The sequence below is a fragment of the Lytechinus variegatus genome, chromosome 2, assembly GCF_018143015.1.
Source record: "Lytechinus variegatus isolate NC3 chromosome 2, Lvar_3.0, whole genome shotgun sequence".
In the NCBI taxonomy this organism is placed as follows: domain Eukaryota; kingdom Metazoa; phylum Echinodermata; class Echinoidea; order Temnopleuroida; family Toxopneustidae; genus Lytechinus; species Lytechinus variegatus.
This window is the reverse complement of record NC_054741.1, coordinates 21,261,848-21,280,332: the sequence shown is the minus strand read 5'-3', so window position 1 is coordinate 21,280,332 and position 18,485 is coordinate 21,261,848. Positions and strand designations below refer to the sequence as shown.

At 37.0% G+C, this 18,485-nt stretch overlaps 1 protein-coding gene across 1 annotated transcript in view; it reads left to right on the top strand.

Moving 5' to 3' along the window:
* The window catches only part of LOC121407558 (A disintegrin and metalloproteinase with thrombospondin motifs 18-like), a 55,004-nt gene that overhangs the window by 25,531 nt on the left and 10,988 nt on the right, over positions 1-18,485 (top strand). Inside the window, exons 6-10 of the mRNA XM_041598694.1 lie at positions 2,146-2,299; positions 10,619-10,927; positions 12,134-12,242; positions 15,006-15,136; positions 15,845-15,968. Coding sequence (XP_041454628.1) covers positions 2,146-2,299; positions 10,619-10,927; positions 12,134-12,242; positions 15,006-15,136; positions 15,845-15,968 — 827 coding nt within the window. The remainder of the gene's footprint in view (positions 1-2,145; positions 2,300-10,618; positions 10,928-12,133; positions 12,243-15,005; positions 15,137-15,844; positions 15,969-18,485) is intronic.

The window sequence follows — 18,485 nt, the reverse complement described above, 5'->3', positions numbered from 1 at the left end:
ACCTACCCGAGACTACCTCTGGATGTGGTCTCGGGTAGGTTCGCTAAAAGGTGGCCCGAGGTAGGTTTGGGATGTTTACATCTGATTTCTTTCCGACCCGAGGTAGGCCCCGGGCCGGCCCGAGGTAGGGAATCTCTCAGATGTAACAGGGGTCTTGGTCAGCCTGTGGCAGGAAAAACCTTGATGACTTTCTGTTAAAGTTACCAAAGACAACTTAGGCGTAATCTATATTTACACACTGTATCAGTTATTAGTAGTAATTTCTCTTTAAAATATGGTCAGATAGCATAGGTAGACCCATCCCCTATCATATTGTGTCACACTGGTAGATTTTCTTAGCCTGTAGCAGGAAAAGCCCTGATGACTTTCTAAGGTACAAAAGGCACCACAGGCTTCATCTGAATCCACCTGCTGTATATGTACCATACTACCTTCCTTCATCACAGCAACAGGAACACTTGAAGCAGGGAATCCTCATTGTCGGGGAGATACCAAGCAAAAGACGAGATTAAAATAATATGGGATCATCCATTGTCGAATTGACCTCTTGATCAGTGAATCATTCTTAAAGTTTTTTGTTTTAAGTCATGAGGAAAAGGATAGGAGGGGACATGTCCCCATCCTTTCTGTTCACAGCAGCAGGTTCCCTTGGTCAGTCTGTAGCAGGAAAAGCTTTGATGATTGTTTTGAGGTAACAAATCAAAAACAACTTGCATGAGCATAATCTGGGGTTACCCGGTGAAGAAAGTTCTGACCTGTTGGATGGTGAATCATATGTATTTTTTTCACTCCTGAAATTTGATAGGAATAGATGGAAATTGCAATTTAGACTCATCATCAATAGTGTGAGGATATAGTGTGGAAGGAAATTGGCTTCAGTTTCTTGTTTTTATGATTTGAGATTTGTCAGAGGCTGATTTCAAAAATACTTCAGTTGAACCCTTTTAGGCCCCTGAAGCATCTTGTTTTACATGGGTACAGATTGGGCTTAATAAAGTTTATATTTTTGTTTAATTCGTTGATAATGAATGATTTTCTTTAAAGAAAAAATGCATTCTGAGACTTTAAGTATTGGTCAGTGCTTCAATTCAGTAGTTTAATAATGTTAATATAAAATTTACTCAACGCTACAAGTATGAAAACTTTTCTGTCTTTCTCTCCCCCCTTTTTTTCTCTCTCTCTACCAATTTGCCTACCTTCAATATTCATATCCCATCTTTGGCTGATTCTCCTAATGCAATTCACATTTCAAATTCATCTTATTTTGTACATCCATCCATACACCCTGTTTATCTCATTACAAAAACGATTTCCTCCGTGCTGCGATGAATTCAGTCTGAGCAGAAAACCCATAATTGGTGGGTCTCTTTGCACCCTGACTCAGCTGTTGTCTATTTACCAAGTTCAAATAAGGTAGATCATTGGCATGAGTTGCATGAATATAATCTTTGAAGGAGATGAAGCGGGAAGAGAGATCGCCAGACTTAGCCCCCAGCTCATCCTGTGATGGTCATAGCATGGCAGTGGGGGAGAGAGTTTGTAGAGCTTGAAGCGAATGTGGGTCATAGTAAACATTCTCTTATATTTCCCTTTCTCTTTCACTATTCCTGTTTTTGTCTTATCCAACACTCTTGCAAAATATCATGCATACATACATGAGGCAAAAATAGATGTTAAAAAGTCATACTTCTTTTCTATATATCATCTCCTATTTATTGCAATAAATTTGCATAACCAATTTCCCTTCCTATAATTGATCTATTAATTGATTTGCAATTCCTGGTTTAAATCAATTCATTCCATGCCACATACCATATTTTCCCTTTCCTTTTTTACAATGTCTTTACTGTATATATTTTGTTTCTATAATAACACTTTAAAATCTATTAGCAAGGAGATATTGCTTCATTATCAGTGTTTTGTGGGGCTTTTATCTCCTGCTTTATTTTTAATTTGATTTGTCTGTTTTCCTCAGAACATCGCAAAACATCTTATTGTAACAGAATGGGAAAACAATGCAGAATTAGATTTACAACATGAATCATAGCATTCACTGCACAGGGGATCCGCAATGTGTCACATCGGCTTTTAATCTGAATATCATTGTTTTTTTATCTGATTGTGTATCTTTTATCTGATTGGCAGGACTGATCGAGCTGCATGCACCTGGGATGAGCCGATAGGTATAGCCGAGTACCAGTACCCGCCCAGTCTACCTGGAGAGCTGTACAGCGCTGATCAGCAGTGCCAGTGGCAGTTTGGACCAAAGGCTCGCCTCTGCTCCTTCAATCTTGGAAAGGTTTGTTTGCATTCTTTTGATGTGAGTTTTGCTGTTTTGAAGGGGCACAACGGTGACTAATTCTTCCTTCTCTTGTAACTTTTTTATTGGATTTGAAGTGAATATTACCCCTTTCTGTGAACATTCTGTTCTGGGAATAGGGTAAGAATGAAAATAGTATTGTAGTAACAAACAATGATTCAGTAGTCTTAACAGGTGCATGAAACCATTTGCTGGTTAGGGTATGAAGCAGATTATGATGATGGTGGCTATGATGAGGATATTGAAGATAGATGATTGATGATGATGATGATGGTGATGATAATGATGATGATATTTATGTATATGGAGATAGTGATGATGATGATCTAAATGGTCATGATGCTTCTGCCAATGATAATGCTGCTAATGATGTTCAAAGATTCAATCCCAGAAAGTGACCAAGACCAATAATTTGGAACTTATTTACTAGACTGATTCCGTCTGCGTCACATACTCATTTGAAGCCTATCGTTGAAAGTACTCGCTCATCAACAGTGAAGCCATCGGTTGCAACTCAATTACTCTAGTTATCTTGGAGGACACAACCACTTATAATTAGCCCAACATGCCCAAGAGACATCCATTTTATGCATTAAGATACAGACCCTGCCTAATATCCCATTATTAGCTGGTCCCTTGTCCCCTCATTACATCTAATTCTATCATCTATGTCACCATAGATCCATGATTTAGTTAAATATACTCCTATGGGGTTTTGAATATGGCTTCTAAGTGACAAAGGTATTGTTCGGTGGGACTGGATTCTTCAGTTCTTTTACATGTATGTGTGAGTACTTTAAGTTATACTATCCAAAATAAGAAGAGAACATTCCCTGTAAATGTTTGTTTATGATTTGACAATACCTCAGAATTTATTAGATATTAAAGTAATCATGAGTTATCTAACAATCCCCCAAATTTGTTTTGAATTAATATTTTCAAATCATGTTAAAAGATTTGTAAAACTGAAAATGTACATATATCATCATCATCATCATCACCACCATCATAATTTGAGCTCTGTCCCAAATCTACAAGTAACTGACTTGGCCTACATTGTCTTAAACCTTAGGAAAACAATGCAAACGGCTCCCTCCAATCAAACATGAGTCATCTAAATTAGCTGCAACAGACCGACGATATAAGCTTTCAAAAGCCGGTGGTTATAGCAGACTGTAATTTGTCAGGTTCGATTTGAGAACCGGTGAAAGGGATGTTCTGGCCTGGTGTAATGATTCGTCATTCCCTACTCATTAATTTCATTTCCATCAAGAACGCATTAGGTTTATTAGGTATGTTGCTTAGGTGTGGTAATGATCGAGGGGCGTAGACGTGGTGGTTTGAATCGAAAGCAAATGTTGGTTTTGTTCTAATTTATATTTGCGAGGTCTGACATGATTGGAATTGACATTAGCTTTCTCTGCTCTTCCATATAACCCTCATTCTATCAATCCAACAACTGTTTCCCTCTCATTTCTAATTGTGTTTTTCTCTTTTTCAGAATTTAGAAAAGTAATTACATGTACAGTAATTTCCATCTTAAAGGTACACATTTTCATGAAATATTAATCTCATGCATAAAGTTGACAGAATGAGATGTTTAAGATTACATGTAGGTGAAAATTGTCAACATCATTTCACCATGGACCTAGTAGGTCCATGATTTCACTGAAACAGTTAATCTGCAACTGTAACCAGACAGATGTACAACAGTTGACATACATTACCATAATTATTACCACAAGTAAATTTCATGATAGTCTTTGTTAGATCTAAATACATTGAAAGATTTGATGGAGTGTCAGAAATATCCCTTTTACATGGAATAGTTTAAAAAAAACTTCAGTAGCCAGAGAGGTTTCATAGTGATCAGTGCGCTTCTTTGGACGTGCCAGACAAAAGTCTCATTTGTCAAATTAGATTTGGCTTGTGATCAAGGGGATGCCCCATACCTCTGTGTTGATTTGTCATCCCCTGCCCACTGATTGGGAATCTAATTGAATCAGTGGCCAGTAGGAATGAAAGGTTAGAGAGCTGCTAAAGGCATCACCAACATCAGAGCTATCCATGGATGGGTGTGTGCGTGTGTGGTGAGCCACTTGGATGAAGAGGCGCGACGAGCTGGCTTGTGCATGCTGATGTGGTGGAGCGACGAGACTGAGGTTGCTTTGTCCTTCACACCAGGAATTTGCCAGTCATGGCAGGCCCCTAGAAATCAACTTGTATGTCATCCAGTCTGAACTTCTCATGAAGTTTGCAGAGTTGGAAGAGTTGTTGCTGCAATATATTCATTAAGGACTTTTCTGTTGCTGAAAAATCAGACTTCTTGGAAAAAGGAAATTGATGTACTCCAGGAACATCATCTTTTTCTTGATGTTTTCCTCTTGAATAGATATGCCCCCTTTCTAATTTGTGTACCCTTCTTACAACATACCTGGCTATCTAATCATTTGCTCATTTCTTTGAGACATGCATGTGTTTCAATAAAGTTGGTTTCCCCCCTTTGCTCCTGTTGGTCTGAGGGAGCTAATCAAAACAGACGACTCCTTTTTCTTAAATCTAAGGACCAATACTAATAGCATTGTCATGAATACTTTCAACTGGACCACATCAAGAACAGCTAATGAGAAGTGACAGAACCCCAATCACTTGACCACTCTCACAGTATGTCCTTTAAGATGATTCTAGTTCACTATTAGACCATGTCCTTGTCTGGCACTTTGTTTTTCAGCCTTGTCTTGTTTAAAAGGGGACACTCAATTCATCCAAGATGTAGATTAGCCTTTTGTCTCTGACCTGGACTTGATGTTGTGCTTGTCTCTATACAGGAGGTGACCAATATCAAGAGGTGCCAGCGATGGTTTGTCAATTATCCTGTTGGGATGTGCAACACTTATTCCTGCAACATTTGCTCAGCATTGATTTTTTCTTTACAGTAAATAAATGCTTCACTCTATGGACCCAACACAAGTACCAATATTGGCCATAAACATAAGCTATAAGCTTCAAACAACTCATAAAACCATTCTAGATTTAGATCTACATTGATGATCATCAGCCATCCATTTTGACTTGTCTGAACAACATTAAGGATTTTGTGGTCATTGATGTTAATTGTATTTGACAGGGTTTATTAAAAAATATATTGGTGCCTTTTCTATTTTGCTCTTTTATAGTATGTGTTTTATTATTGTCAAGCAGTCTAAGACTTTTCAATACAACTTTGGATATATATCCAGCCCTTCATTCCATGGTTGTTGAACTATCCCCCCCCCATTTTGAAGATCTACTTCTGTTAGAGAAAGAAGGTGTGAAATTAATAAGGACCTTAAGTTGGAATCTTCTTACTCAGAAGATTGCTGGAAACTTATCTTTTTTGTCAAAGACTTACTGCAGATTATTGTACCTTGGTTTGTCATTGTGGAACTGGGAAGGATGTTTGAAAGCCGCAACAAAATTGACACCACGTTCCTCTTCTTCACACATCCTAATACCTTGTGTCCAGACAGAGTTCAAGAAGTGTGCATGGCATGGAGATCTTGACGTGAGTCATGTAATTCAATCAAGAGGGTCCATGTCCCCAAAACCAGATTACACCTAAAGACAAACTGATGTGGTGGATCTAGTTGTCACAATTGATATAAAAACACTTGGGGACTAAGGTGGAAAACAACTTTGCAGTGTCATCCTGTTATTGGTGATTTAGTAATGAATTTGTTGTAAATGATTTGTCTCTTTGTCAACTTTGGTAATTTTTGTTTGTTTTTCTATGACCATGGAAGAATGATTATGAACAGATGTGGCTTATTGATTACTGAGTTCATAATTAACACAAGCTCAAACTCATTTGTGTTGATTGATGAATGATTGTAAAAATTCCTCCCCAGTGTCACAAGATTACTTTGACTTATGTGAAGAAATAAGGAATTTATGGTATATTTTGCAATCTGTTCATTGAAATTTCTGATAAATGTTTTGGTTTTGGAAGTCAATAGGCATCTCAATGCTCTAGGCTGTTGGAACAGAAGTCACATTAATGCTAATATATATTATTCAAGCTAGGGAAGCACTTGAAATAAATTTAAGTAAGTACATGCATGGTTTTACTTATATCACTTGGAGCAATCTCTATGAAAGATTTTTTTTGGTAAGACACAATACATCATTTCCAATCCAAGTTTGAATAGGCTGGTCATACTGAAATCCCAAAGGCCCTGAGCTAGAAGACAGCGGAGAAATCCTCTCTTTCCTCTGTTGCACCCAAAGACACACAGAGCAATTAATGTGATTTCTAGAAATTTACTCAGCGAAGATTTCCTTTAATATATCTCAAAGTGGCCAAGGAAATACATGTGTACTATACCCATGTTCCTATGGGAAAGAGGTAGTTGAACTCAAAGAGTTCATTTGCGTTCGGATTAAAGACAGTTGCTTTGTAATCAAGTTTGGCAACATGTTTATTGAATACCTTTCTTAATTTATTTTTGCACCTTATTATCTCTACAAAAAACATCCACTTCCTATCTCTGAACTTTTGATGACTTGTGAAGAAACCCCCTTCTGCACACATTCAGAATCTCTACTCTATATGACATTTATATCTCTCTACTCACCTCATGCATGTGGCATTCATATATCCTGCATGTTTGGAGATGATTTCAGTTAAATTAAAGACCTACTCTGAAGTTACAGGGAACAATTTGTCCAGTCCACTTAAGAATGCAAGATTTGGAGAAACTTTAGAAACAAAGAAAAATTCTTTTGTATCAAGTTATATGACAATGGTGTGAATTAAATAGATTTGACTTACAGATGCAATAACTTTGAAGGGCCCACTTATTTTACAACATAAATGACACCCCATATCAATGTAGTTTTTTTTTATTCAAAAGGTAACTCTGCATAAAACAAATGAATGATTAACTATATACAGTTGATTGCGATGAAAGAACGTGTACTAAATTTCAGCATTCCTGAAAGTAACACATTTTTTTTTTACACATTTACTTTGAAGTTAAAGACTCCTTGGACAAATTATGGACATGCCATTATAATCAAAGCCTGGTTCATTTCCTTGTTCTCATATTACTTCTTTTAGTCTTAAGGGTATTGTCCCAGTCAAAATATTAGTTATATCCTAAAAAAAAAGAGATGAATCAAGCATTGACCAGGAAATTGATGAAAACTGTTTGTGTGGATCGTGCCGTTGCCCGCCCTCGATGGTGAACTCCTCCCTTCCTTTTTACCCTCATGGAGTCCTAATATCAGGGGGGCCTGTAAGATGGGGCTACACCCTACAGTGTCAGCCCCCATTAACAATTTAAGCCCTCTTTTTCATCTTTATTGTAATCTCATTAATCATTAAAAGTATCATATTAGTGGTGATGGTGATGATGACTATATGATAATGATGATTTGTTGGTTATATAACGAGGGCAATGATTAAAATCTGGAAATTTATCAAGCTTCTCTCATCCTATAGTATTTTTAATTTTTCATGTTTTGGAATTAGCTTTTCAGGGATTAAAAATTATGTAAAAAACACACAATAAAAAAGGAGTGTGCCTCTTAAGTTTCAAATTTACCTTATTCAGTTCTATAGACAGGGGCAAGAATATTGATTTACTGAATTTGATATAACTTGATTGTTGCTACTTGATCACAGAGTACAAATACATAGTAAAGTTTTCTGACTTGTTGTAAGGATGTATCAGACTTATGAAACACAAAACACGATAGCATTAAAAGGTGTCATTGAAAAGGTTTAAAAGTGTCAAAGGAAAATAACACATTTGAATGAATCTCAGTTGGCTGAGAAATTGACATCCATTGAAAATAAATCTGTATAAATCTCTTAAATTATCCTCCAGCCACCTTTCTTTTGAAGATTTTGTAAATGTTTGTCATTGGTTTATTTGTACATTTGTCTCGATGAAATTTTGAATTTGTCATAATTCGAAAGCTGTTAAATTGATAAATTTTGACAGTTCATGTCAATGACAACAAAATGTGCAATGTTTGCTTTCTGCTTCAAAGCAATCCATCGTAGCCAAATCCATCTAAAAAGATTTCATGCCAACCCACGCGTGTCGAAGTAGCAACACAGTCGAAGGTGAAAATTGTTCATACCCATTACAGAATAAGTCCATCTAGATCTCTTTCAAATCTGCCTCAAATCTAATAAGCTTTCCTGAATGTTACCCATGTTTTTTGCTGTGGTGAAAGATTTTTTTTGTAAAGCTCTTTCCACAAATTATGAGAAATTATTCTATCAAAACTTATGGGAAGTTTTGGTGGGTTGGTGGCTCAATCCTTCTCGTATTGTGTCAGGAAATTATCCATTTGGAAGGTTAGAAAATAATGGGTTAGAGAGATCACAGGATCAGAAGACAAGAACAGTTTCATCATAGCCGGAGGCCCCAGGAGCTAAAAGTTAATGCTCGTAAAAATACACAGTAGCACTGTATTCTATTACAATGTTCCCATTGACAGATTGGTGCAAGCCAATCACAGAGTCATAATTACCGAGGAAATTATTAATTTGAGGTTAAAGTAAAAAAGGTGAAACAGTTTGAATCATGTGAGAATCTTGTTTCCACTCGCCCGTCTTGCAAAGCGGTGGTTTATAATAAGGCCATGACCTGTGTATGTGGATGGCAAGAGAGAAGAAAGAAATGGAGTGAGAGGATGCAAAATGCAAAGTCATATTCTCATACATTAAACAAATTTAAATCAATGACTGAACAAATTTATTGTTTAAGCCATTCAGTGGTCTCGATGACAGTTATCTATTCAATAAATGGTGAAAGAATATTATCAAATTTGTAGGAAGTTGTCAGTTGGATTGAGTATATTTGAGTGAAAGAGGGTATGATAACTGCAGTTTATCGCATTATTTTTGTTTGTGTCTGGAGCACCCACTCTCACACCTTTTCCAATGTCTGTGATCATTTTAGGATCATCTGTGTAGGGGATTGTCTGTGGGATGTGAAGTTCAAAATTCATGGTCATGCACCACATGGCTTCAAAAGAAATTGATGAATTTATCAATTTCTTGCTCCTTGCAACTGTCATTTGAGCTATCTAATCTAATATTTATAGTGTCTGGGACCGTAAAACGTAAATCACTATTCTATGGATAAAAAGGGTTTAATTGGAAGATTAATTTCTTTTGTTGGTTGCGTGGTAGATTGCATGTGAGTGACATGAAATGAGTGATTAGATGGTGACTGAACACTTCAAAATACCCTGTGATTAATGTGATGTAGCTTGGATCATTCATCACATTATTGCTATCATAGTTTATGCAGGGAAATGTGACAAGCATTTTCTTGATCTTTGTAACTTTTTGTCTGATTATTGAATGTTTTGTGTAATATGAAAACTAGACTTACTACAAAACATAGCTCTATCTTTTGAGAACAACAAGACTTCTTCAGGAAATGAATAACCTTTGATATTCCTTGACAAAAAGTGTTGTAGACTTTGAATATGAAGGCTTTGATCCTTTGCAGTTTTTAAATGATGTAAATCAAGACTGATCAATTTAATAGATGATGTTGTGAATTTGCGATGTTATATCAACTGGTATTTTGCCCATAATAGGTGGTTTCAGACCGCCTCGAAGTTCGCCAGTTCCAGGTATTCTCTGATCGGGAAATTTACCCCGATCAGAAAATACCAGGTATTTTGGTAATGTGAAAGCAAACTACGCGTAATATCCCCGAAAGAAAATACCCGCTAAATAGCAGGTACTTGGCGAAATTACGAGAACTTTCGTGGGGATTTTTCCAAGGTCGCAGGTATTTTGGCGATGTGAAAGCAAATTACGGGAACTTTTATCCCAGCGTGTCGTTGGGCGCGGCGGCGTGGGTGGCTGCTGGGCTAGTGATTTTGAATCTCGCGCCTTGTCTGCTTATCAGACCATACTACGCATGCTCGTAACTTCGGGAACTTATTCCGAAGGATGTGTTTCGGGGCGGTGTGAATGCAGGAATAATTAACGGGTATTTTTTAGCCTTAAAAAGTTCTCGTAATTTAACGGGGATTCTTGTGATCGAGGCGGTTTGAAACCGCCTATTGTCACATTTCTACAAACTGTTATTTGTAAAAGATTAAGGCTTTGTTTCATAATAGTTTTTGTAATAAAATTGTAAAAGTCTATGACTTCTAGTTTCACTCCCTAATGGAGGTCCTCTATGATTTCAGTAACTTTTAGATTATCAGTGATGGAAGGGGTGCAAAATCAGAGCACCTTTATAGTGTCTTAAGCACTGTCCTTTCCTTCCTCTCTACCAGAGTCTCTGCCAATCCATGTGGTGCCATCGAGGGGAACGACGATGTGAAACCAAGTTCCTGCCAGCGGCCGACGGAACCCCCTGCGGCGCCACCATGTGGTGCATCCAGGGCAAGTGCCTAGACCGGGGCCAGCTGGGACCCACCATGGTCCACGGGAACTGGTCAGAGTATGGCGATTACGACGTCTGCTCCAGGACGTGTGGGGGTGGGGTGCAGTACAAGGAGAGGCGATGCGATAACCCCCACCCTCAGAATGGAGGCAAATACTGTGAAGGACCAAGCAGGATATACAGAATGTGCAACATTCAGGTAAAAACTGTTCTTTTTAAAAAAAAAATAATCACATCTGTTGAGTTCTAAAAACTATGCATATTACTTAGCTTGCTATTTTACCAAATGAAATCTTGAAGTCCATAGGCATTGACATGGATAATATAGGGCCTTCTTTATTTTCATGGATTGAGAAAAGTAGCTTTTTAAGGATATAAATTCTTGTATCCTTAACATTTGAATGTGTCGTAAAATATAAAGCTATGTTCCTTCCCCAATAATGGATATATTAGCATGGCTGTTTAGAAAAAAGATTTACCCGAAAATATTCAGATGGTTTGAAGTTTTTTTCTGTGGGAATACAATACCTGGTAAACACATGGTGTAAAGGTGCTAAAAATCAGACTTGGAGGGAGTAATGTCAGTGCAGTGAACTCAAGTCATTCTTCATCCTTTATAGAACACCAGGGACTTACGCTAATCCATCAACAGTGATGAAATTAATACTCATGCAGTTATGACAAATGTTTTTTATATTCTCCAAAGATTTGTGTAATATCCTCAATGTTGATCTATTTTGTGTTATACTAGCAGCATGCTGGTATAGTTCCATGAACTCTGTTCCAGAAGAACCTGTTGAATTTTGCTCTGACGTTTATACCTCCTTGCAACTGAATTTTGAATTTAAGGTGATCAATCATTAATTCCCTTTCCAATGCCAACACCTGTGGTTAACAGCAGAATGCATCAATCTGTATCGATTTCATCAATTTTGGATTGTTAATCCTTCTTGTAACAACATGGTACCTGAGTTAAGCTTTTCTGTAAACCATTTCCAGACATCACCTCAGAGCTTGTATCAGTTTCCTCAGGTGTGCTTTAGGGATTAGCCTTCCATCAATCAACACCAGCCACACAATACCTCAACATATCTGACAAATGTTGGTCATATTCTCAAAAGATTTATCCACTCTTTAAAAATGTTACCTTAGGCCGGCCTATTCGGTTACACCGTGAAGTCCTAGGCCTGCATTATACACACCGGCTGGTGCGATGGCTTCGTGAAGCAAATGCTGCAGACATATTCCCCAAACCGGGATGAATTACATGTTTTGCGGGGAATGTGATGAAATATGTTTTGTGAGCGATACCCTCTCAATTCCCCGTTGTGACGGAATGACTCCTCATGTTCTTGCCGACTTCCTGCTTATGTTTCTCTCTACCCTTTCATTTCCATGACAACAGGAGTGTCCGGACCATTCGGTGGATTTCCGAGCCCAGCAGTGCTCCTCCTACAATAGCCGTCCTTTTCGAGGGTTCTACTATGACTGGAAGCCTTATCTACATGTTAATAGTAAGAGATTATCCCTATTTATTTCTTTTTTCCCCAAATTTAATGTTAATATTTATTTAACCAGAAACTTTTAGAAAGTAATTTGCTTGAGCCATATGAATAGTTTAGTGTAGAAAAATTGATTTCATAATATCATCAATGAATATTATTTTGGTGCAGAAGAGAATTTTTTTTGATTGCCTACATAGTGAGGTTATAAAATAAATTGGAGGGTTTGTGTACGAAGCAAAAACTAGGTAAAAACAGGACAAAAGCGATGACCATATGAAAACCAAGAGCCATCTTGTTCTTCTGTTTTCATTATTGTCTATCTCTAACTTTTATGTTTTGGGGGCTCTCTGTCTCTTTTAGTTGTCATATTCTCTCTTCATTTCTCTCTCTCTTTACTCAGGGAAGATGTACAAAATCACTACCATGCTTTTTTTATTATTTCAAATGTATTCAATATCTTCTACCATTCCCCCTCCTTCCTGCGCCCACTTCAACAACCCCTCTGATCTGTCAAAACCCATTCAATCACATATTGGTGATGCCTGCCTTTGGGAGAGAACCAATCAGTGATTGTTTTTCTTTTCATTCTGGGTTTGTTGTTGAAATGGCTGGTCCCGCCGTGATTGGTTTAATTTTATGAATTTATATTCAGCACATGACTCATAAGATTGATATAATGTAACCATTCTATATGCAGTTCTCAAAAAAATATTTTTAGTTTGTTTGATTTTCAGCAAATTGAAAGGTTGAGAGTTTAGGGGTTGGTTGACTATTTTTTTTTCTCAGTAAAAAATATATGTTTCGTGTAATTTAGGAATCAACCTGTTCCCATGGACAATGTCATTCAGCGTTTATATCAATACATCAATTTATCAAAATTGTGTAATGTATTTTCTAAATTGAAATTGTGTAATGTATTTTCAGTATTTAGTAGTCCTTATGAGTTGAATAAGCTTTAAGATGTTTCATTTTTTTGCATGTAATCCAGTTCAATTTTTGCTTATCTGATTAAATATTCAAGTTAGGTATTTTGTCATTTCAAAACGATCTTGTGTCTCTCATGATCCTATACCCCTGACCAATAATATTGGAACCCTGTTTCTTCCTCTATGTGACTGATTTTGTGAAATTGGTTTTGATTCAAATAATCCATTATTAATCTCATTTTGCTAAACTTTTCTATTACTTGGATGCAAATGGTACTTGAAGTTGAGATTTGGGATATTTAGATTTCCAACCACCCTGATCGTTCCCCTGGAAAGGATACAATCTGCTCCCAAGCGTGTCTATGTTTTGACAATGTCGGTGGCCTTTTCTAAGAGTGTACCCCTCTGACTCACCAAGTCCCATTGAGTCTTTGGGCCAGACGGTCCTAGCTTCCATCCATCTGTATCCAATGTTTTCCCTCTCCCTGTCAGCTTGTTGCAGCAGACTAAACATCTCTCGCCTCCTTAATTCTCTTCCACTGTCCGAACCTTGCCAAGTTTCAGATGTTGGGACTTGTTAAAAAAAAGTTGAATCCACATCTGTAATGTTGATTGACCAGTAGAACATGGCTTGACTTTCATGTTTGCTCATGTATTCAAAGGTTTATATGTTTGAAAGATAGAAGGTGAAGGACAGATGTGATGTCAAATTATGAAAACTTTAGTTTGAAGAAAAGAAAACTCCCGGGGGGGGGGGGGGGGCACTCAGTATATAGTGCATAGTGGGTATGTGCCGCGGAGGGGACCCCCATTTTCACACCCAAATTTCCGTTCCAAGGCATAGCATTTTTGTCTTATTGAGAAAAAAAAACAAAGAAAGCCGCTCCAAGGCATAGCATTTTGTTCTTATCGAGAAAAAAGAAGGAAGAAATCCGCTCCAAAGCTTCGCATATTTTTCGTTACGCCGTTCCGGTCGCATTGATCTGCTGCAATTTTGGTGAAAAGCGGCCGCCGAGCGCTGTCAAACCATCGTCTCTGCCCGAGCGCACCCGGCGGAGGCCACGCTAGCTGCATCATGCACGCCTGCCCGTTCCATAGGGGTGCATACTCACGTACTCACAAGCTGGCGATCCGTTCCAAGGACCCCCGTTTTCACAAAATTGTAGTTCAGAAGCCCGTTCCGAGGACCCTCCTTTTTACAATAAGCCCGCTCCAAGGCCCCCGTTTTTTGTATCGCCCGCGGCACACCCCTACCACTTTTTTGGTCGAGTGCCCCCCCCCCTCCCGCCGGGAGAAAACTTAAAAGAAATATTACTGAAAATAGTTGTAATTATGATATAATAAAGAGATATGAAATAGAAAAAACACTGATGTGTGATTAACAATTACAGGGTGTAAAGCTTAGTAAATCTTATGACAATAATACTGACCTTTGGATAAGTTGTATTCACTAGGCATAAAGTTTTGTTGATAAGATATTTTTTTCCAATATGTCACAATAGAAATAAATTTTCTAAAGATACCTTATTTTTCTCGCGTCATCTGTGAGAGCAGGATAGACTTCTTTTTTACAAGGAGCAAACACAATCTGAGCTGTCAGTTTGAATTATTTGCTATGTTTTAATATTGTGTTAACTTCTACTGCTTCTTTATCTCAGTCACTTTCTTTGGTCAGCACATTGGTGTAAATCTCTGATGTTATACTATTCAAATGGGGGGGGGGGATGAAACAAAAGTACTCCCCCCCTCCGGGCCCTCCCGAACAATAGCTTTGCTGCTTGGATTTATGCCAGTGGGTCTGCATCATGATAAATTTATATTTTTTTCTTCATTTCATCCTTTGTAGAAAATGAAGCCTGCAAGCTGTACTGCATCGCTGATGGGTTTGACTTTTACTTCGCCCTCTCTGGGAGTGTGGTCGATGGGACAAAATGTGATGCCGATTCCAACAACGTCTGTGTAAATGGACGATGTGAGGTAAGTGCTATAAAATAAGATCATTATGTCATTTGTTTATAGGGGCAAAAGGGTTCTACTTGTTTCCAAAGCCTAAAAACCTCCTGCCTCTCAAAAGGTGATGCGTTCAAAGGAAATGTGATTCTGCTCCTTATCCAGGACAAGGCTTCTTTTTCTTCCTCTACGTTTGAAGAGTTCTGTTATATTTTTCTCTTTCATCTATGGTACATATTGATTCTTTCCAACTGTTCCCTTTCACTTTATCTTCTTGATTCATGTGTTTGTTTCTGCAGTGTCATTTCTTTTTTCTTTTTTATTCTAGATAATTACTATGTGTTTTTTTTTTGTCTTGTTTTTAGGAAAATTAATGTGCAATCATCATTTTATGTTCCTTCCTCTTTCTCTCTACATTTTGTTTGGCTATTTTTGTTTGGTTTTAAACTATTGTAATAGTTTCTTCCTCTTTTTCTATATCTTATCTATATTTTTCCAAATCCTTTCTCTCACTCCATTCACTTGTCCAGTCTTGAAGTATATATACTTTCTACTTTATATATCCTCCCTAAATGAGTATAAATGAGATTTCTTTTCATTGGTTAGTCTGGTGTAGATATATCAAACTATATGTAGTTGAAAATATTCAATATGATCATCTTTTCTTATTATGTATTTAGAAAATAAAAATGCTTCAATCAGTAGAGGAATGATATGTCTCATTTCACCTTTCAGAAAGTAGGTTGTGATCACATCCTTGGCTCCGATGCCCAACCCGATGCATGTGGTGTTTGCCATGGTGATAACTCAACATGTGACTTTGTCAGAGGCGTTTATTCTGAACAACATGAGAGAAATGGTAAGGTTAACATTCAGTGCTCTCTATCATCACATCACGTATTGAAAACTGCCTTTGAAGTATACACACCATTGCGAGCAATGGTTAATGAAGTGAATAGATTACTTTTATTTGATTTCTTCTCATAAGCCCCTGTTCTTTTTTTCTTTTCTTTTACATTTATTTTTCGTTCCAATTAAGTGCATAGGCCCCATATTTTTTTTCTCTCATTAGGAGAACCCCTTAAAAAAAAGTCATACTGATCAAAGATCACACCCCATCTAAAAAAATAGCAACAACAACAACAACAAACACCCCCCCAAAAAAAAAACCAAAAAAAACCAAGACATTACCCAGATTAGTGGGTTTATTTTCCGTTAGGTTAATGGCGGCAATCAATTTAATTCTTTAATGTCTCCTATTTTAGCCCTCATCTCTGTTGAACTTTATAAGATCACTCATTAATCCTTTGATCAGCCTCCCCCATCTTTTGGCAGCATGAGCAGTTGGACCCAAATTTATTAACAACTTTATCATTTTTACACACCTATCTCCAGTACCCACAAGATTGCATGTTGATATTATCAACACTAAACTGATTGGATTTAATTCATGATTTATGTAATAACACCATTCCCCCTCCACTGATTGCATTATTGAGATCAAGGCTAGATCGGTGCTTGAGGTTTTTAATTACATCACATGAGGGAGGAGGGTCTCCTCAAGTAATAGCTTTTCTAGATATCTTACACACGTTTAGGAAATGAGGATTGGAATATTTCCAATGATGGAAAAACGATTCTTGTAACATTCATGCACTTAATTTAATCTTTGTCAGTATTAAAAAAGCTTAAACATACTTAAAGAAAATAGGATGAAATGTTAAGGGACTTAAAATGGTTCTTCATTTAACTTTGAATGGATTGTTTTCCCCCTTATTATTGATGCTGTATATCATTGTTGAATCATTAATAGCAATTTATGGTTATGCATATGACACATATTTAATTATTAGTGACTTTTAAGCTCGATTAAAAAAAATGAATCACATTATTGTGTTTATTTGCTGGAAAGACAACACTTTATGTAATGCTGACAGTATATGAGCTGTTGTTAATTTCATGGAATTTTCAATCTTTGTACATTCCTGAAGGCAACATAATATTCAATGTGCATGTTATATTTTGAATTAGTTAAAAAGGGGAAAATATTCTCACACAAAAGTTCAAAATTACAATCGTTTATTCTTATTTACAATCTTATTCTTATTTATTCATATTCTAAATAGAACAAGATGATATAATAAAAATGAATTATAAATGAATAGATACATTATTATGCACCTCTTGACCCTCTATACCAAAAATTTAAAATATCTCTCATTAGCGGTTAATCTGACTAAAACTTTGATTAAAGTTAAACAAACTTCCTGAGGAGCTGCAAGGTCCTTCTATGGCCCTTCCCATTTTCTCTCTTTACTCACGTATCATCAGGTCGTAGACCGGCTATCTCTCCTTATGAGTCAGTCATTTGGCTATGGAAGGGGGACAAGTAGGGCTCTTAATCTAGATATGGGGTAACTCAAAGCCCCCCTGGATGCTCCATAAAGATGGCATCAGTGGGAAAGAGAGAAAGAGATAGAGAATAGAGAGGGAGAAGGGGGTATGGCATCATCCTTCTCTGTCATCACCTCATCCCTCGGTATTGGCATGTCAGCTCAAAATGTGTCTTTCTTTAGAGAGAGAGGATTTAATGTTTTCAGTTTTAGCTGATCCCCAAATGAAATAATATCTATCTTTCATTTGATTCTATAGACCCATTCATTTTGGCAGCCATTTCTTATCTCAATGTCTAATTGTGTGGCTCTAAGCATTCCTGATACGAGCACCTATATCTCAACATACTTTGCTCATTGCATATCCCTGAAATGAATTTGAATAGTTTATTTTCCTTTTCTATCATCCACGTCATATTTTCTAATTCCGACCAAAATTCCTAAAAGATATTGTCTTATTAACTTGAAGCAAAAGTGTAAATCAATCATTCAATGAACTATACACATATTTCTCAAATCAAGAATATAACACAGGGCCACTTGTCATTTCATAGAATACATTCACCAGTATTCAGCATGTTAATTGTTCAATACTTGACTGATGAGTATAAAATTATTAGGCCTTTCATTTCATCCTTTGAGGAGTTGACTTAGAACTTGATGAATTTTACACCATACAAACGGCAATATACCATACATTGCAGTTATGATGTCAGTTGTTCCCACCTGTCCAGGCAAGCAGTCTGTAATTACATAACAAAGACGACACTGAATTGACTCATGGTGCCAATTGGTCTGTATCAACTACCAGAAGAATGTACTTTTAATCCTTTGAGTTCTATGTTTGTTATGGCCAGATCATAATGAATTGGTCATAAAATGACTAATAATTGGCTGCTGTCATCAGATATCGGAGCCTAAACTTGTACTATATGTCTACAGGTGGGCCATATATTGATGCAACAACTTTTCTGTAATTGATG